Raw genomic sequence first — 21038 nt, forward strand, 5'->3', positions numbered from 1 at the left:
AAAGTTTCATCATCCTATCTGTTTTTTTTCTGGATAAAGCCAAAGACTTATCATCAGCCCCTTGTATCTGTTAGGTGTTATCTCTAAATAGAGTGCAGAGTCGACTGTACAAAACAGGTGACTTGTGCACATTTACTGTGCCCATAACATAAGTATGATATACAATTATGGTGGTTTGTAGTTAGGGGTTCTTCTTTGAAAACTAGTTATCACCTATTCTTAGGACGGGACCCACACTGATTAGCAGAATTTATATCCTCGATGAAGCACTTTTATTCCCATTTCCAAATAATGCTACAGAACACCATATAGGCAATACCACGAATTAGGCTGCTTTCACACTTCCGTCTTTTTGTATCAGTCACAATCCGTCATCTTGAGTAAATACGGGATCCTGCAAAATATTTTGCAGGATTCAGTTTGTTCCCCATAGACTTCTATTAACGACGGATTGTGACTGATGGCCTTGCGTTGCATCCGCTGTGCGACGGATCAGTCATGGAGTGACTGACCGTAGAGCAGAAGCAATGCAGAATGTAATGTTTTTTCTGTAAGGCGAAAAAATTGACAGCGACGGATGCGTCGGCGTCCGTCGTTTGTTATAATGAAATCCTATAGGCAGCGGAATCGGTCAAATTACATATTCCGGTGACGGTTCCGTCTTTTAGTAACCGAGCATGCTCATATGTGTAAATTCCTTTCTGGTTAAAAAATCTCTCTCTCTCTGTCTGTCGGTCTCTCTCTCTGTCTGTCGGTCAGTCTCTCTCTCTCTCTGTTGGTCTCTCTCTCTCTGTCAGTCTCTCTCTCTGTCTGTCGGTCTCTCTGTCTGTCAATGTCGGTCTCTCTCTGTCGGTCAGTCGGTCAGTCTCTCCCTCACACCCCCTTTCTCATACTCACCGATCATCGGCGCTGTGTGGCGCTGCCCAGCTGTTACACTGCTCCGGCGGCTTTTCCTGCTTTTGAAAATGCCGGCCGCTCATTATTTCATCTTGTATTCACTGGTGCCTATGATTGGTTGCAGTCAGACACGACCCACGCTGAGTGACAGCTGTCTCATTCAACCAATCACAGCCGCCGGTGGGTGGGTCTATATCTTGCAGTAAAATAAATCATTTAAAAAAAAATGGCATGTGGTCCCCCCAACTTTGATACCAGCCAAGGTAAAGCCACACAGCTGAGGGCTGGTATTCTCAGGACGGGGAGCCCCACGTTATGGGGAGTCCCCCCGCCTAAAAATGTCAGCCAGCAGCCGCCCGGAAATGCCGCATCCATTGGATGCGACAGTCCCGGGACTCTACCCTGCTCATTCCGATTGCCCTGATGTGGTGGCAATCGGAGTAATAAGGAGTTAATGGCAGCCCATAGCTGTTACTAAGTCCTAGCTTAGTGATGGCAGGTGTCTATGAGACACCCCCTCATCACTAAGCTGTAAGTGAAAGTAAATAAACACAAACACCGAAAAATCCTTTATTTGAAATAAAAGACAAAAAAACACTCTCTTTCACCACTTAATTAATCCCCAAATACCCCTCCATTTTCGACGTAATCCACACGAGGTCCCATGACGCTTTTAGCTCTGCTACATCGGAAGCGACAGGAGCGGCAGTAGAGCACGAACGCTCTCTGTGAGCTCCACAGAGCAACTGAAGTGAGTCGCGCTGTCAGCGGTGACATCAATTAGGTTACTCGCGGCCACAGCTGGATTCTCTTTGCCAGGTACAAAGTGCTACAATGGATCTGTTTTTTTTAACAGATCCGTCCTATTAGTTGTACCACAATCTCCAACGCATCCATCACATCAGTCACAAAACGGATTGTGACTGATGGAAAAAAAGACGAAAGTGTAAAAGCAGCCTAAGCCTTCACAAGTTAACTTCACACTCGTATTAATCCTGAGAGTATAGTGTGGAGTACCATAATTAACAGTAGCCTCTCTAGTCTTTTTTCCAGGTACACTAACAGCTTGGATTTATTTTGATTGTGTGTTGGAACCAGTGATGCAGACATTTCTCTAAAGAGTCCCAGAAGCCGTTTTTCAATACACCAGGCCACATGTTGCTCGCTTGTACTACTGTGAGAAGCCTGCATAGCCTAAACATTTTATATCACAGCCTACAGCATCTCTGGCCATGTCTCCCATGTCACACATCTGAGATGTCATCTCTTGGCATTCAATAAGGCAGAACATTCCTCACAACTATTTCTAAAGCCTGCTTTACACGCTACAACTAATCGTGCAATCGCATTTGCGATCGCACCCGCCCCCATTGTTTGTGCAGCATGGGCAATTTCTTGCCTGTGTCGCACAATGCTGTAACCCCCCGTCACATGTACTTACCTTCCAAACGACCTCGCTGTGGGCGGCGAACATCCACTTCCTGAAGGAGGAGGGACGTTCGGCGTTACAGCGGCCGGCCAATAGAAGTGGAGGGGCGGAGATGAGGGGGACGTAAACATCCCGCCCACCTCTTTCCTTCAGCATTGCCGGCGGAGCGATGTGTGCTGCCTCGGGAACATTGAACAAACGGACATTTAACTTTTAGAAAATGAGCAACGTGTCAGCGATGAGCGAGAAGGTGAGTATTTCTGCTCGTTCATAGGTGTCACACGCTATGATATCACTAACGATGCCGGATGTGCGTCACTTACGACGTGACCCTGCCGACATCTCGTTAGATATATTGTAGCGTGTAAAGCCCGCTTAACCTAATTAATAGCATATCAAAGTGGGAAAGTGCGTCACAGAATTTTATAACGCTGAGCCGTGAAATCAAAAAAATAAATTTTTATCACAAAATTGTTACTTTAACCAAATAGGTTTTTTTCACAAAAGTAAAAGGAAAAAATGCACCATACAATTTATCTGCGATTTCTCCTGAGTACGCTGATATCTCATATGTGGAGGAGGAAATTAACTGTTTGGACACATGGCAGGGCTCGGTAGGGAAGGAGCACCATTTGATTTTTGCAATACAGATTTTCATAGAATAGTTTGCGTACTCAATTTGCAGAGCTCCAGAACAGGGGAAATCCCCTCAACAAACCAATTATGGGAAATTACACCCCCTGGTAATTCATCTACAGTATGAGTGTTGTGACAATATAGTCTCTGGAAAACAACCATGATGTAAAAAACAGTGAATGTATCAGAATTGAAAATTGCAAATGAGTCCTTGTTGTGCCCAGTACATTGCAGTGCCTTACATTGTGCCCAGCCTGTGATTCTGGAAACCTGCACCCCGTACATTTAGGCGGGCTCTCCTCAGTACAATAATGTTAAACATGTGGATGCTAACTGTGGTTTATGCACATTGTGGGGATCAGAATAGAAAGGGCATTTGGATTTGCGAGTGCAGATTTTGCTGGATTTCTTTTTTGAGGGGGGGAGCCATAAGCGGGCTTTACATGCTACGATATCGTTAATGAATTATCGTCGGGGTCACGGTGTTTGTGACGCACATCCGTCTTCATTAACGAGATCGCAGTGTGTGACACTTATGAGCGACCTTAAGCGATCGTAAAAGCGGGCAAAATCGTTTGCCGCGGAGAGGTCGTCCTGAATCAAAAAATCGTTTTCTGTTTATTAGCGATGTAGTTCGTCGTTCCTGCGGCGTCACACATCGCTGTGTGTGACACCCCAGGAGCGAAGAACATCTGCTTACCTGCCTCCAGCGGCAATGCGGAAGGAAGGAGGTGGGCGGGATGTTACGTCCCGCTCATCTCTGCCCCTCCGCTTCTATTGGACGCCTGCTGTGTGACGTCGCTGTGACTTAGAAAGGAGGCGGTTTGCCGGCCAGAGCGACGTCGCAGAGCAGGTATGTGCGTGTGACGCTGCCGTAGCGATAATGTTCGCTATGGTAGCGATCACACAATATCGGCCGTACGACAGGGGCGGGTACTATCGCGCTCGACATTGCTAGCCGATACTAGTGATGTTGCAGCGTGTAAAGTGTGCTATAGTGTTTTTCCATAGCCTTTGGAGAACACACATCTTCACAAGCAAAAATTGACAGGATAGGAAGCCACGTCACATGTCAATTTATGCTGCGGAGAAAAAGCACAGTGGGCAGTGGGCTGTGTAAAAAAACGCTGCTATTCCTGATTGTGGGAACGCAACCTTACACGTAAGCCCTGGTGCAAGCATTAATCGTAGAGCGCAGGATAAATATGAGTCATGCCGTACTGCAATCTTTTAGAGGCAGAATGAACACATCATTTCACATCACATCACATCATATCACAATAGTAGTTGAAGAATTGGGAATTTATTTATTGTTTATGCCTTTCACCTTACGGTATAAATGATTAGGCGGCTTTATTCCTCCCGTCAGTACGATTACACCGATACCAGGTTAGATATTTTTTTTAGGTTTGGTGACTAGCACACTATAAAATGCTTTTTATAAAATAAAGGTTTTTTGCATCACTGAATTTTGAAGGCTATATTTTTTTTTATTTTTCTGGCAACAGAGTTATGTGAGGGCTTGAGTTTTGCGGGATCAGTTGGAATTTTTATTGGTACCATTTTAGGCTACTTAATATTTTTTTATCAATTTTTATCCTGCTTTTTGTGAGGCAGAATCAAGAAGAAACAGCAACTCAGGAATAAGTTTTTTTCTATGCCATTCACTGTGCCATAAAAGTGGTAAGACAGTTTTATGTGTTGTGGAAATACTCTTTCCAGGTCGTCCTTACATGATAGCACCACCGGAGGTTGCTCTTCTATCTTCTATAGGGACAGGAACCACGCAAGAGGTTAAAACCCCTCCCATCCCAAACTTACTCAGTGTTTTTCCTGTCCCTACACAGGAGAGGGGCATGCAGGAGAGCGCGTACCTAGCGGCCCGTCTTACCGGATCCAGGGAGAGGGGGGCACAGGCTTCTTGTTCACCGGTCAAGCGGATCCCCCGGCGGAAACCGACGAACTGGTCCCTCAGCCGTGCTGGTAAAGCAGGAGCTCCCAGCTCAGACCGCATCTCCCAACACGGGAGCGCTTGGTCCCCTGCTTCAGCGTGCGGTGAGTTCCGGGACACGCACAGCCGCACTACACGTCATTCTACTTCCGGGTGCGTCACTCCAGGAGCGGCGGCGTGAGTGGGAGATTTGACAGAGCAGCAGGGTCGGACCAGGGACGCTGAGGATACGGTATTGTATAAAGGGGGGTTCAGGGTGCACTGTGTATTCTGTGCTGTTTCTTCAGTCATGGATGATGTCACCCGGCCTGAAGCCCCCCTGGGTTCTCTCCTGGTCCATGTAAGGCAGTTTTCTGATTTAAACTCGCCTGGCAGCCAGTTTTAGCATGTCCACCTCATTATGCATTATCTGTGTTTTTAGGGCAGGGACTCCTCACCAGTGCCAACACAAAAGAGGTCGGCCGGCCAGAAGGTGGCTTCTAAATCAAAACGCTGCCTTGTCTGTCATGTGAAGTTGGCAGCCTCCTATGTTAATGATCTATGTGCAGCCTGTATTGCTAACATCATGAATGATGAACAATCCTCCCTTCTGGCACATATGAGAAGCATGATTCGGGAGGAACTTCAGGCTTCCGTGGTTTCCCTAACTTCATCCTCTTCCACCTCCCTGGAGACCCATAAGAGACCTCGACGGGAAATGGACTTGTCCTCCGAAGAGGAGGGCTCTTGCTCATTATCCTCCTCGAATGACGGATTTAGCCATTCTTCATCCCCAGCAGTGGACCGGAAGAGATATATCTTCAATTCCGGAGATTCGGACACACTGCTTAAGATGGTCAGGCACACAATGCAGGTGGACGAACCTGAAGAAATTGCGTCGGTGCAGGATAAAATGTTTGCAGGACTGCACTCCCGACGCTCTAGAGTTTTTCCGGTCAATTCCCAGCTCAAGAACATGATCCTGGAAGAGTGGGAAAATACTGAACATAGTCTCTTCATCCCTCGAGACTTTAAGTCCCGTCTTCCTTTCAATCCGGAGGACGTGGCCTTGTGGGAGACTGTGCCTAGGATTGTTCTTCCGTCTTTCTGCACCAATCCTGCTACTCCTAGAGAATACGAGCTTAGTTCATTGGATGTGCGCAGTGTACTGTTGGCCTATCTGGAGGCAACTAAAGCCCGCTACACACGCTTCAATATATCTCACAATCCGTCGTTGGGGTCAAGTTGTAAGTGACGCACATCCGGCATCGTTTGTGAGGTATCTGCGTGTGACATCTACGTGCGATCAGGATTGAACGCAAAACCGTTGATCGCAAACACATCGTATCTTTTCTGTTTTGGTTCAAATAAAATGGCGTTGTACCCATCCTGCAGTGGTAATTGGAAAGTCACTGAGTAGGTTTGGGATGGGAGGGGTTTTAACTGTCCCTACAGAGGATAGGGGAGCAACCTCCGGTGGTGCTGTCATGACGGACTCCTGGAAACATCATTACTGGTAGGTGTTAGGACCAGGAGGATGGGTAGGCCCAGGAGGTGGATCCACTGGACTGAGCACCCCACCGAGGGCAAGGTGCCCGGTAGCCGGAGCACTACGGGTAGCAGGACAGTCCGTTCAGAGGACCGGAGTGAAGAAGTCCCTGGGACCACAGAGTCTCTGAAGGTAGTCCGGGTGACGAGGCTCAGGTTCGGAGGCCAGGCAGAATCCAGAACTAGCTGAGCGAGGAGGTCGGTCACCACACGGATCCAGGGATCGGAGACGGTAGGGACTGATGAGATGGCTGGCAGTCACCGTCCGGAGTTCTGGAACCGTCAGGACCGGTTGGCGTGGCAGGAGTGGCTCTACAAGACAGATAAGTCAGTACGGGACAAGGCACAGGGGGACCTGACTCCTAGCTTACTAAACACGAAGAACAGGCCCCGCCCACTTGGAAAGGAAACCCCTTTATACCCTGTACCTGTGTGTGTAATATCCTGTCAGTGGACGATGGCCCTTTAAGAAAGGGTCAATGACCACGCGTGCGCCCTAACGCACATGCGCGAGGCCCGGGTGCCAGAAGCCAGGGCAGGAAGCGGTGCACAAGAAGCAGGAGTGCCCGGCAGAGGGCTCAGAGTTGCGGAAGGGTGCCGGGAGCGGGGACCAGGACGCCTGGAGGACGCAGGTGAGGGATAGGAGGCAAGGAGGCTGTGGAGCGGAGGACCGGGGAGCGTGGCACGGGAGCCGGGGAGCGTGACACGGGAGCTGGGGAGCGTGACAGTAGGTCTAATTCTTATTTTTTGTTTGACTATTTTCTTCCTTTTCTTTATTTCCACCTGAGCACATTTTATCTATAACTCTATGAGTGATTACTCTGAGTTTGAGTTTAGGTTTCCCCAATCTGCCTTGCTTTGTGGGATTTACTATTCCAGTCCCTGCCCTCTCCTGGTTTGGGGGTGAAGGAGTAATTAGACCTAAGGCTGATCAGGAGTCAGGACTACGCTGGCGATCCCGACCTTTTCACTTTCAGAAATACCTCTGGGATAAGGGACAGTCAGGACTCCATAGCCTGAGGGACAGTTTAGGAGCCCCTATTCCCAGTTACTACATTATCCTCGTGACAAATGCATACTCACAGTACAGTCTGTTACCCACTTGTCATTTCTGATCAGAGGAGCGCATTGTCACTGTCCACTGAGAAAAATAGTGCACAGTGACAAGCAGCGTCGGACTGGCTACCGGAGGAATCTCCAGTAATGCCAGGCCTGTATTCAGTTAGGCTGCTTTCACACATCAATTTTTTGGCATCAAGTACGATCCGGCGAAAAAACTGATTCGACGGATCCGGCGAAAAAACGGATCAGTTGCATCAGTTTTTTCCATTAATTCCTTCAGTTTTTTGAAAAAAACGTTATGATACTGAGCATGCTCAGTTCAAAAAAACGGTGGCCGTATCTGGTTTTTGCTGCATTACGCCGGATCCGGCGTCCATTGGCTTCTATTATAAAACATGCTGTTCGGCGCAATACGGTTTTTCACCGGAGACAAAAAACATTCCCCTCAGCGTTCCATCCGGCTGCCAGACAATTTTGCCGGATGGAATGCAAGGCCATCAGGCACAATCCGGCGCTAATAGAAGTCTATGGGGGAAAAAACTGATCCAGCGGCAACAGACGCCGGATCCATTTTTTCAGGTTTTTGACGGATTGTGCCTGATGGCAAATAACTGATGTGTGAAAGCAGCCTTACCTGCATTGCACTCCAGAGCTCTCACCTGCAGCCTGAACTGATCTAAAGGGGGCTTTACACGCTACGATATCGTTAATGTTTGGTCGCCGGGGTCAAGTTGTTAGTGACGCACATCCGGCGTCATTAACGATATCGCAGCGTGTAATACTTACCAGCGACCTTAGGCGACCGCAAAAATGGTGAAAATTGTTCACCATGGAGAAGTCGTCCCAAAGTCAAAAATCGGTAAGGGTTGTTTAGCGTCGTGGTTCATCGCTCATGCGGCAGCACACATCGCTATGTGTGACACCGTAGGAGCGAGGAACGTCTCCTTACCTGCCGCCGGCCCCAATGAGGAAGGAAGGAGGTGGGCGGGATGTTACGTCCTGCTCATCTCCGCCCCTCTGCTTTGATTGGCCGGCCACTTAGTGACGTTGCGGTGACGTCGCTGTGTTGCCGAACGTCCCTCCCCCTTGAAGGAGGGATTGTTCGGCAGTCACAGCGACGCCGCCGACCAGGTAAGTATGTGTGACGCTGCGTAGCGATAATGTTCGCTACGGCAGCGATCGCAAACAATTGCATGCGCGACGGGGGCGGGTACTTACACGGTCGCTATCGCTAGAAATTGCTAGCGATATCGCTACCATGTAAAGCCCCCGTTAGAGTTTGCCAGGGATTCAATCACTCGGCACTCGTGGTTCAGTCTAGGCTGCACTCTGGAGCTCAGGTGAGAGCTCCGGAGTGCAATGCAGGTAACTGAATCCAGGCCTGGCATTACTGGAGATTCCTCCGGTAGCCAGTCCGACGCTGGTGACAAGAATCTACAGGGCTTCCATAGGAATTGACAACTGATGCATGCTCAGTAGTGCAGGGACTAACTCAGCCTCTGAAATGGATGTCACTGATGACGCTTCATTGCAAGATGGGAGCAGAGGCTGTGGCAGTGACCCCATTCTCTTCTCCCTGATGATGAGTATCACAGCATGCATTGGGGTTCTCAAATGAAGCGTCATCACAAAGGAAGTAATAGAAAAAAATTAAAATGACGCAGTCAGATAGAGTAGTGTGAGAACATTAGGGACTTTTTAATTAACACATATTGGAAAAAGGATTTAATGTTAAAATAAAGCTATGGATATTATTGTCAAATATCAAAGAAGACACTTAGTAGTCCAAAGCCCGCTTTACACGCTTCAATAAATCTTTCAATCCGTCATTGGGGTCAAGTTGTAAGTGACGCACATCCTGCATCGTTCGTGACGTATTTGCGTGTGACACCTACGTGCAATCAAGATTGAACGAAAATACGGTGATCGCATACACGTCGTTTATTCCTCATACATTGGACGTTTGTTGTATGAACCTAGTCAATTGAAACGTGTGACATCCCTCATACGATTGTGATGTCTGAGGCTATGTGCGCAGGTGTGCGCTCTGTACCGCGCTTAAAAAAGGTCCGCTTCAGAGCGCAGCTGAAAAGCTGCGTTCTGAAGCGCCTCACAATGTCTGTCATGCACTAATCTCTGTCAGTCGGTCACTATCTCTGTCCCTCTCTCTCTGTCCATGTCAGTCTATCCCTCTTACCCCCTCTCTCATACTCACCAATCCCCGGCGCGGTGCTGCACGGCATTCTCACTGCTCCGGCGGCTTTTACTATTTTGAAAAAGCCGGCCGCTCATTAAACAATCTCGTATTCCCTGCTTTCCCCGCCCACCGGCTCCTATAATTGGTTGCAGTGAGACACGCCCCCACGCTGAGTGACAGGTGTCACTGGATCCAGCGGTGGCCGCGGGTAACCTCAGTGACAGCTCAGTTGATCGCGCGGCTGTCTTCATTAGCTGAGTGGAGCTGACAGGAGCGGATGTGTCTTCTGCAGCTCCGGTCACCTCCATGCAGCAGAGCTGGAAGCGACGCTGGAGCATCCTGGATTACGCCGCACAGGGAGGGCTTTTTCGGGCTTATTAAAGTGGTGAACCAGGGTATATGTTTGTGTTTTTTATTTCTAATAAAGGATTTTTTCGGGTGTGTGCGTTTACTGTAATTTACAGATTAATCATGGAAGGTATCTCGGGGAGACGCCTGACATGATTAATCTAGGATTTAGTGGCAGCTATGGGCTGCCAATAACTCCTTATTACCCCGATTTGCCAATGCACCAGGGCAAATCGGGAAGAGCCGGGTACAGTCCCAGAACTGTCGCATATAATGTATGCGGCAATTCTGGGCGGCTGCTGACTGATATTGTTAGGCTGTGGGGCTCCCCATAACGTGGAGCTCCCCATCCTGAGAATACCAGCCTTCAGCCGTATGGCTTTATCTGGCTGGTATTAAAATGGGGGGGACCGCACGCCGTTTTTTTTAATTATTTAATTATTTATTTCACTGCACAGTATAGACACGCCCACCGGCTGCTGTGATTGGGTGCAGTGAGACACCTGTCACTTAGCGTAGGGGCGTGTCTCACTGCAACCAATCATAGGCGCCAGTGGGAGGGGAAAGCAGGGAATACGAGATTGTTTAATGAGCGGCCGGCTTTTTCAAAATAGTAAAAGCCGCCGGAGCAGTGTGAATGCCGTGCAGCGCCGCGCCGGGGATCGGGATCGGTGAGTATTATGAGAGAGGGTTACTCAATTCAGTTACTCAGGAGTTTAGCGGTCACCGGTGAGTCCTTCACTGGTGACCGCTAATCAGGACGCGGCACAGACAGAGCCGCAGCATGACAATGAAGTCGGGTGAAGTTAACCCGAGTTCATTCAGATCGTGCGGCTCTTTCTGCGTCTGCTGTTATCTGCCATTCAGCTCTGCTACATGGCTGTCTGTGTCTGCTGTTATCGGCCATGTAGCAGAGCTGAATGGCAGATGACATAGTAAAAACGCATCCCTACACATTACACACGCTTGGCAAGTCAATAAATAAAAAAAAGAAAGGGTGCCCAATGCATACGTCACAGAACACATGATCAAAAGGATCGCACACAAAATTGATCAATTTAACATAGACTACTAACGCACGTGTGACAGCAAATGAACGACCTACGTGCGATCTCATAAGATCCCATATGCAACCTGGGCGTGTCACATCGCATACGAGATTGCACACTTAATTGTAAGGTGTAAAGCTGGCTTTAGGGGTACTTAGTACACTACGAGATCGCAAGCCGATGTTAGCGATGCCGAGCGCGATAGTCCCCGCCCCGTCGCAGCTGCGATATCTTGTGATAGCTGCCGTAGCGAAAATTATCGCTACGGCAGCTTCACATGCACTTACCTGCCCTGCGACGTCGCTTTGTCCGGCGAACCGCCTCCTTCCTAAGGGGGCGGGTCGTGCGGCGTCACAGCGACGTCACAAGGCAGGCGGTTAATAGAAGCAGGGGGGCGGAGATGAGCGGGACGTAAACATCCCACCCACCTCCTTCCTTCCTCATTGCAGCCGGGACGCAGGTAAGGCGATGTTCCTCGCTCCTGCGGCTTCACACACAGCGATGTGTGCTACCACAGGAACGAGGAACAACATTGTAACATCGGTCCTTTCGAAATTATGGAAATGACCAACGCTACACCGATCATACGATTTCGACGCTTTTGCGCTCGTTAATCGTAGTAAAAAGGATTCACATACTCCGATGTCGACAGCGACACTGGATGTGCGTCACTTTCGATTTATTTGACCCCACCGACATCGCACCTGCGATGTCGTAGTGTGCAAAGTACACCTTAGGGCATATTTAGACATATTTTTCACGTACAAGAAAAACTAACCAATTTTTTTTTTAGCAGACTTTGATTGGAGTATGGTCTGAGGGTCATCAGTTTTTCTCAAATGAGGAAACAAACAAAGTTATCTATCCTTTTCTTGTCTAGCAGTCCCTGAAATTGGGACCGCGCTTGGATGCTATCCAAGTGTTGTACGATTTTTCTCACAAACGCATAGACTGGCATTGCTGACTTTGATCCAACATTCGTATCAATATCAGACTCCATGATTTTGTGAGGACTGCCTGTTGCACCAAAATCACGGACATGTTAACAGCCTGTAATGTTGCATCCCTGCACTGTCCCGCTGCCTCCTCCTGGCAAGCATGCTAATGTCTTCACCGGGACAGTTGGCCATCCATGTCCTCCCTGTTGTGCTGGTCTCTTGTAAGATCCTTCGGGCATGTGCATTGTACTGGCCTCTTAAAGGAACAGCATGCACACCCTAAAGTGACCCCAGCCTATGGCTGGGAGTCTTTGTGTATGTAAGGTCCCTGAACCAGCAGGGAGGTGCCTGAGCAATAAGATTCCTAGTGTGCTTTGTCCCGTAGCTTATACACTCATCCTGCCAGTCTTCAGTATCGATTCTGTCACAGGGTGTGACGGGATAACTAGAGAAAGGGGAGCCTAAACTGGCACTCGGGCAAAGGAAACACTAGCTGACCCTGATCTCAAAGGTACATCTGAAGGTGACGATGTTTTACGCACAGAGGTATAGACAATAAGTGATCAGGAGGAAACTAGAGGAAGGGAGGAAATAATCAGACAACAAGAGTATTTCCACAACACACCAAACAGCACACAGAAGTTCACCAGCAACAGGATAAGAAAGCACAAGGAACGGAATCACATAAAGCTATCATCGGCATGGGAGAACAGGCTCCATTATCTTAAAAAGGATGGAGGCGACTGTGATAGGTCTACTGCAACATGTGACTCAAGCAGCAATCTACAGCTAGCAAAATGAACGCATGCAAGCCTGATTATTCACAAGAGCACATCTGGTTGACTCCTGGGTCTGTCTGTGCAATTCAAAAGAAGCATCGTGTGGAGTGTCCAACTCTGCTGTGTGAACATTGTAAGATCTAGCCCTGACACTCGGTGAGTTTTGATCCAGACACTGTGTGATAGATTCCTGCTGATTACGCCAGTCTCCAGTACCAATTCTTACTTACTACTCTAACTCCATCTTACCTGCCCACCCGTACCTGTGTCCTTGACCCTCCAATCAGCTGCTGCAGTATCAGGGACTGCCCTGGAGTAGTACTTGGTGTCTACCAGCAGCCCAGACCATCCTCACAATCAGAGGCTTTGGTGAAGACCCAGAAAGCATTTAGTTACGCCCCTTCAGTGGGTCCTCACCCGTCAGCATGACACAGCCCCATGCTATACATGAAAAACACAAATAGCACTTGTACGAAAAAAATGACATCTGAATGAAGCATAGATTTTAACAATATAAGGACTGTAATTAATCCCCAGGTACTGCTCAAAGATTTCTAGAGCTGGAATTCTGGCACAGTTCTCTCATCACAATGTCATTGATTCCGAAAGTCTTTTTTTTCTTAGGATGTCGTCAGATTGACAGTAACAGACGTCTCAGATCAATGCTCTAAAGTCTCTCCATTCTGGATATAAGTGGGGGTCTGAGATCACATGCTTCACTAATGTCATCTTCTCACATGTATATGTAGAAGACCATTTTAGGCCCTGTGCGGATACTATAGTTTTTGCTGCGTTTTTGGATGTAGTTTTTGGTGTAGTTTGAGGGCCTAAACTGCATGCATTTCCTTCCTCTGCTAAGTCTATGAGAATTCAGAAAGGCTGTGCGCACGTTTCTTCTTTTTTTGCCTGCAGTTTTTGTTTAAGAAAAAAGAAGTAGCATGTTACTCTTTTCTGCGTTTTTCCACTGAATATAGTGAAAAAACGTATGGTCAAAACCGCACCGAAATGCGGCGACAAAACCCCCCCCCCCAAAACGCTGCAAAAATGCATGCAATTTTTGATGCGTTTTTCCAGCCAGAGGTGCACTTTTCTGCCAGAGGGTGCTTTTTTTGCTGAAGAAAAAACTATAGTGTGCGCACATAGCCTTAACTGGATTTTCTCTTAGAACCCGTCTAGCTACATTATCTCTTTTGTAATAGGTCATCCTCTGATTTGTGTCTGTTATATCACTCAGAAGACCAAAAACAAAACCTGTCATAGCATTTATGACAATTGTGTCAATTTCTCTAGTCTGTTGTGTAAAATATTGTAACATCTGTACCTTGGGGCGGACTTGTCCCCAGGTCAAATGTAACCAGGTTTTGCTCATATGTTGTTCTTGCTGCTCCCATGTATTCCATATTTTGAGAATTTTTAAAAATAAAACATCATACTGTTCCATAAATATGGGCCTTTGTAATTAGTACTACATATGGTCTTTACTAATGTGACGTTGCTTTCTTGATGTATACAGCTGGGTAGACTAAAGACACCCCTGAGAACAGGGGTCTCAAACTTGGCTGAGTATAAGAGCCGCACATAGAGAAAAAAAAATATTTCGGGGGCCACATTCTTTACTGAACCCAGTGACATTTTTAGTGATCGCATATTTCTTCCTATACACCTTTTGAACGCATTTTTTGAACATTTTTTACCTGTTTATTATAATAAATTTGCTCTTTTTTTATTTCAGTTTGTATATTAAAAATACTTTTTATAGGAAAAAAAATCATTGTTTATTTTGATTTTTTTTTACATTTTATCCCTTTTTTGTAAGTAATATAATTTTACAATTACCACCATATAGTCATTTTGTCCAACATTTTGTAGTTATATTTCCATCCTGGTCCTCATCTTTTAGTAATGTCCACATCCTGTAGTAATGTGCCCAAATTGTCCCCTGTGGTAATGTGTCCATATTGTCCCATGTGGTAATGTGCCCATATTATCCTCTTGTAGAAATGTATCCATATATTATCCTCTTGTAGTAATGTGCCCATATTGTCCCCTGTGGTAATATGCCTATATTGCCATCTTGTAGAAATGTGCCCATATTGTCCTCTTGTACAAATGTATCCATATTGTCCTCTTGTAGTAATGTGCCCATATTGTCCCCTAGTAGTAATGTGCCCATATTGTCTCCTGGTAGTAATGTGCCCATATTGTGCTCTAGTACTAATGTGGCCATATTATCCCCCTGTAGTAATGTGCCCATATTTTCCCCTGTGGTAATGTGGCCATATTGTCCCCTGGTAGTAATGTGGCCATATTGTCCCCTGATAGTATGTGGCCATATTGTCCCCTGGTAGTAATGTGCCCATATTGTCCCCTGTGGTAATGTGCCCATATTGTGCTCTGGTAGTAATGTGGCCATATTGCCCCCTTGCCCCCTGGTAGTAATGTCCCATCCTGTAATATCCCGTTGTTCACATACAAAAAAAAATATATTTTTCTTACCTTTCCTCTGTTCCCTCGTTGTCCTACTTACCTGCTTCTTGGTCAACCATCCTTACCTATGTAGTCTTCTACTAGGCATTGCTCCCACTAGCCAGTTTCCTATTCCACACTGATGAGGGGCTAATACCCCGAAACAGCTGTCTGTGGATGGATACCATGTTTTGGTATAGGCGGTTTCCTTGACTGGAGACTGCCCTTCCCATGGTTGTTCCTTCCCAGTGAAAGACCTGGCTAGTTTCCTGCCAGCGTTGAGAAACATGTGATGGTGTCTCCGCGGCATTCTTGTTTTGCATATTTTCCTAGGGGGCCTTGTTCTAGTGTCACTGCACTGAGAAACACGTGATGGTGTCTCCGCAGTGTTGGATGTTGATCTCACTGAGGTCAACCATCCTTACCTATGTAGCCTTCTACTAGACATTGATCCCACTAGCCAGTTTAATATTCCACACTGATGAGGGGCTAATACCCCGAAACAGCTGTCTGTGGATGGATACCATGTTTTGGTATAGGAGGCTTCCTTGACTGGAGACTGCCCTTCCCATGGTTGTTCCTTCCCGGTGAAAGACCTGGCTAACTTCCTGCCAGCGTTGAGAAACATGTGATGGTATCTCCGCGGCATTCTTGTTTTGCATATTTTCCCCAGGGGCCTTGTTCTAGTGTCACTGTGTTGAGAAACACGTGATGGTGTCTCCGCGGTGTTGGATGTTGATCTCCCTAAGGTCAACCATCCTTGCTTATGTAGTCTTCTACTAGGCATTGCTCCCACTAGCCAGTTTCCTACTCCACACTGATGATGGGCAAATACCCCGAAACAGCTGTCTGTGGAAGGATACCATGTTTGGCATAGGTGGTCTCCTTGACTGGAGACTGCCCTTCCCGTAGTTGTTCCTTCCCGGTGAAAGACCTGGCTAGTTTCCTGCCAGCGTTGAGAAACATGTGATGGTGTCTCCGCAGGCTTTCTTGTTTTGAATATTGCAGGTTGGGTTGGGATAACGTAATGGTCACTGGAGATCTGCGTGCTGGGATTACCTCGACCCCGAGCACATGGCTAAGCAGAACACTGTCTTGATCTCTGCTCCATTTATTGTCTTTGGGCTGCCACGCAAAGTGGAGTACAATGATCAGATCAGCTGTTTCTGGCAGTCCCATAGAGAATGAATGGAGCAGGGGTTGAGTATGTACACTTCCACTCCATTCCTTAGCACCATTCTAAGGAATGATGGCGGTCTCAGTGGTAGGACATTCAGAGATCAGAACGTCCTACAGATAGGAAAACTTACTATCCTGGCGACAATCCTTTATTGCAGCTAATATGAAATCAGTAGGAGCCTGACCACTGGAAGCCATGATCTACCCTTTACCCCATCCTAAATGCTGTGAGGGGTTTGTATAGAGAGGAGGTTGGGCAGTTATGGGGTCACAGTCTCCTCCAAAGACTTGTGTAGCTGCTCATGCGTCCTTGACAAATTCCCACTTTGCTGTGGTGGACGCAGCTAGACCCCCAACAATTTTGTATTTCTTACACATCCTTAATCTGTAGTTTTTTTGGTTAAGGCCAACTTTAAATTTGTACGTGTGAAAATATACATGTAGGATGTACACGGAGAAAAACCCAGGCAAGGCGAGAGCTGTATATTGAACGTGTTTGAATTTCGATGTGCTATACGTCATCTGTTGCTATCTAATGTGTTTAGCGCTATACACATTTTCCTCTTTTATTACTTTCTCAACCAGCTTTTAATGGCGCAGACAAGAAATATATATGTTGTAGATGTAGTGAAACGCATTCATGTCAGCTTCAATATGGCTCCGGTAGAGAATGATGGAGAAAAAATGCATACGTCTTTCAAAAACTGGTCAAAAGGAAGGTGTTGTTTTTATAATGTTCTGCCCATTAGTCTATACATTTACTCCCATATAAATTTACGTGAACTTAAGTGGGCAGAACTCTATGGCATTCACCCAACTTTTATGGAGTGGCACATGTGGTGGTTGCTGCCCAGCCTTCCCTGGAGTGGCACATGTGGTGGTTGCTCCCCAGCCTTCCCTGGAGTGGCACATGTGGTGGTTGCTGCCCAGCCTTCCCTGGAGTGGCACATGTGGTGGTTGCTCCCCAGCCTTCCCTGGAGTGGCACATGTGGTGGTTGCTGCCCAGCCTTCCCTGGAGTGGCACATGTGGTGGTTACTGCCCAGCCTTCCCTGGAGTGGCACATGTGGTGGTTGCTCCCCCAGCCTTCCCTGGAGTGGCACATGTGGTGGTTACTGCCCAGCCTTCCCTGGAGTGGCACATGTGGTGGTTGCTCCCCAGCCTTCCCTGGAGTGACGCATGTGGTGTTTGCTGCCTAGCCTTCCCTGGAGTGGCACATGTGGTAGTTGCTCCCCAGCCTTCCCTGGAGTGACGCATGTGGTGTTTGCTGCCTAGCCTTCCCTGGAGTGGCACATGTGGTGGTTACTGCCCAGCCTTCCCTGGAGTGACGCATGTGGTGTTTGCTGCCTAGCCTTCCCTGGAGTGGCACATGTGGTGGTTGCTGCCCAGCCTTTCCTGGAGTGACGCATGTGGTGTTTGCTGCCTAGCCTTCCCTGGAGTGGCACATGTGGTGGTTACTGCCCAGCCTTCCCTGGAGTGACGCATGTGGTGTTTGCTGCCTAGCCTTCCCTGGAGTGGCACATGTGGTGGTTGCTGCCCAGCCTTCCCTGGAGTGGCACATGTGGTGGTTGCTCCCCAGCCTTCCCTGGAGTGGCACATGTGGTGGTTGCTGCCCAGCCTTCCCTGGAGTGGCACATGTGGTGGTTACTGCCCAGCCTTCCCTGGAGTGGCACATGTGGTGGTTGCTCCCCCAGCCTTCCCTGGAGTGGCACATGTGGTGGTTACTGCCCAGCCTTCCCTGGAGTGGCACATGTGGTGGTTGCTCCCCCAGCCTTCCCTGGAGTAGCACATGTGGTGGTTGCTCCCCAGCCTTCCCTGGAGTGACGCATGTGGTGTTTGCTGCCTAGCCTTCCCTGGAGTGGCACATGTGGTAGTTGCTCCCCAGCCTTCCCTGGAGTGACGCATGTGGTGTTTGCTGCCTAGCCTTCCCTGGAGTGGCACATGTGGTGGTTACTGCCCAGCCTTCCCTGGAGTGACGCATGTGGTGTTTGCTGCCTAGCCTTCCCTGGAGTGGCACATGTGGTGGTTGCTGCCCAGCCTTTCCTGGAGTGACGCATGTGGTGTTTGCTGCCTAGCCTTCCCTGGAGTGGCACATGTGGTGGTTACTGCCCAGCCTTCCCTGGAGTGACGCATGTGGTGTTTGCTGCCTAGCCTTCCCTGGAGTGGCACATGTGGTGGTTGCTGCCTAGCCTTCCCTGGAGTGGCACATGTGGTGGTTGCTGCCCAGCCTTTCCTGGAGTGGCACATGTGGTGGTTGCTCCCCAGCCTTCCCTGGAGTAGCACATGTGGTGGTTGCTGCCCAGCCTTCCCTGGAGTGGCACATGTGGTGGTTGATCTCCAGCCTTCCCTGGAGTAGCACATGTGGCGGTTGCTGCCCAGCCTTCCCTGGAGTGGCACATGTGGTGGTTGCTGCCCAGCTTTCCCTGGAGTGGCACATGTGGTGGTTGCTCCCCAGCCTCTCCAGAAGTGGCACATGTGGTGGTTGCTGCCCAGCCTTCCCTGGAGTGGCACATGTGGTGGTTGCTGCCCAGCCTTCCCTGGAGTGGCACATGTGGTGGTTGCTGCCCAGCCTTCCCTGGAGTGGCACATGTGGTGGTTGCTGCCCAGCCTTCCCTGGAGTGGCACATGTGGTGGTTGCTGCCCAGCCTTCCCTGGAGTGGCACATGTGGTGGTTGCTGCCCAGCCTTCCCTGGAGTGGCACATGTGGTGGTTGCTGCCCAGCCTTCCCTGGAGTGGCACATGTGGTGGTTGCTGCCCAGCCTTCCCTGGAGTGGCACATGTGGTGGTTGCTGCCCAGCCTTTCCTGGAGTGACGCATGTGGTGTTTGCTGCCTAGCCTTCCCTGGAGTGGCACATGTGGTGGTTACTGCCCAGCCTTCCCTGGAGTGACGCATGTGGTGTTTGCTGCCTAGCCTTCCCTGGAGTGGCACATGTGGTGGTTGCTGCCTAGCCTTCCCTGGAGTGGCACATGTGGTGGTTGCTGCCCAGCCTTTCCTGGAGTGGCACATGTGGTGGTTGCTCCCCAGCCTTCCCTGGAGTAGCACATGTGGTGGTTGCTGCCCAGCCTTTCCTGGAGTGGCACATGTGGTGGTTGCTCCCCAGCCTTCCCTGGAGTAGCACATGTGGCGGTTGCTGCCCAGCCTTCCCTGGAGTGGCACATGTGGTGGTTGCTGCCCAGCTTTCCCTGGAGTGGCACATGTGGTGGTTGCTCCCCAGCCTCTCCAGAAGTGGCACATGTGGTGGTTGCTGCCCAGCCTTCCCTGGAGTGGCACATGTGGTGGTTGCTGCCCAGCCTTCCCTGGAGTGGCACATGTGGTGGTTGCTCCCCAGCCTTCCCTGGAGTGGCACATGTGGTGGTTGCTGCCCAGCTGCGCTGAGGGGAGGCTCTAGGTGTGGGAATGTCTCCACGCTCGGGCACACAAGTTCTCAGTGACACCCGGTAGTGGGCGGGGCCTGCCCTGAGCCCGGAGTCCTCTCTCACAGTCTCGCTGACTGCTGAGGCGCAGACATGTTGTCTCGGCTGCCCTCTGTGGATTAATACCGTCAGACCCTGTGCCAGGATCCCCCCTTGTCGCTTCCTTGTCTGCCGCGCGTGTCTTGGGCCCTCCTCCCTGTCTGAGAGGGAGAGATGGCTGCAGACGGAGCCAGAGCAAGGTTTGGAAATCTGGGCCACCGTGGAGGGGGAAGCAACAGCAGCAGCCCATCTTCTAGTCCCAAGCTCGGGGGTGGCAAGAGCAGGACTCCCCCTCAGCAGCAGAAGCAGAGCCCCTCGTCACCTGGCAGCAAGCACCAGGTACCCCGGCAGGCGCCAGCGGCGGCTCCAGGGCACAGCTTCAGGAAAGTCACTCTCACCAAGCCCACCTTCTGCCACCACTGCACGGACTTCATCTGGGGGCTGGGCGGCCAGCAGTGCGAAGGTAAGGACGGCCTTGGGCATAGAGTGGGTGGCTAGACTGGCAGGTAAAGCTGGAGAGGACTTCTATGGGGGCAGAAGGGTCTCTGGGCATAGTACTGGCAGGTAAAGCTGGAGAGGACTTCTATGGGGGCAGAAGCGTCTCTGGGCATAGTACTGGCAGAGTTCTCTCTGGGCATAGTACTGGCAGAGTTCTCTCTGGGCATAGTACTGGCAGAGTTCTCTCTGGGCATAGTACTGGCAGAGTTCTCTCTGGGCATAGTACTGGCAGAGTTCTCTCTGGGCATAGTACTGGCAGAGGTGGCTGGCAGGTAAAGCTGGAAAGGATATTTATTGTGGCACAGAAGCATCTCCTGGCATAGTACTGGTTTTGATGATTAGACTGGCAGAGGTGGCTGGAGAGGATTATTATGGGGGCACAGAAGCATCTCTTGGCATAGTACTGGAAGGGTAGACTGACAGGAAAGGATTTTTATGGGGGCACACAAGCATCTCTGGGCATAGTACTGGCAGGTAAAGCTGGAGAGGGCTTCAATTGGGGCAGAAGCGTCTCTGGGCATAGTACTGGTTTTGATGGTTAGACTGGCAGAGGTGTCTGGAGAGGATTATTATGGGGGCACAGAAGCATCTCTGGGCATAGTACTGGAAGGGTAGACTGACAAGATAGCTT

The 21038-nt window shown here is 49.3% G+C and overlaps 1 protein-coding gene across 1 annotated transcript in view; it reads left to right on the forward strand.

Moving 5' to 3' along the window:
• The first annotated feature begins 19850 nt into the window (after nt 1–19850).
• Nucleotides 19851–21038, forward strand: part of DGKQ (diacylglycerol kinase theta) — a 241251-nt gene continuing 240063 nt past the window's right edge. The window contains exon 1 of the mRNA XM_075347487.1: nt 19851–20372. Coding sequence (XP_075203602.1) covers nt 20084–20372 — 289 coding nt within the window. The 5' untranslated portion in view covers nt 19851–20083. The remainder of the gene's footprint in view (nt 20373–21038) is intronic.

This window comes from Anomaloglossus baeobatrachus, chromosome 1 (genome assembly GCF_048569485.1).
Source record: "Anomaloglossus baeobatrachus isolate aAnoBae1 chromosome 1, aAnoBae1.hap1, whole genome shotgun sequence".
Classification (NCBI taxonomy): Eukaryota; Metazoa; Chordata; class Amphibia; order Anura; family Aromobatidae; genus Anomaloglossus; species Anomaloglossus baeobatrachus.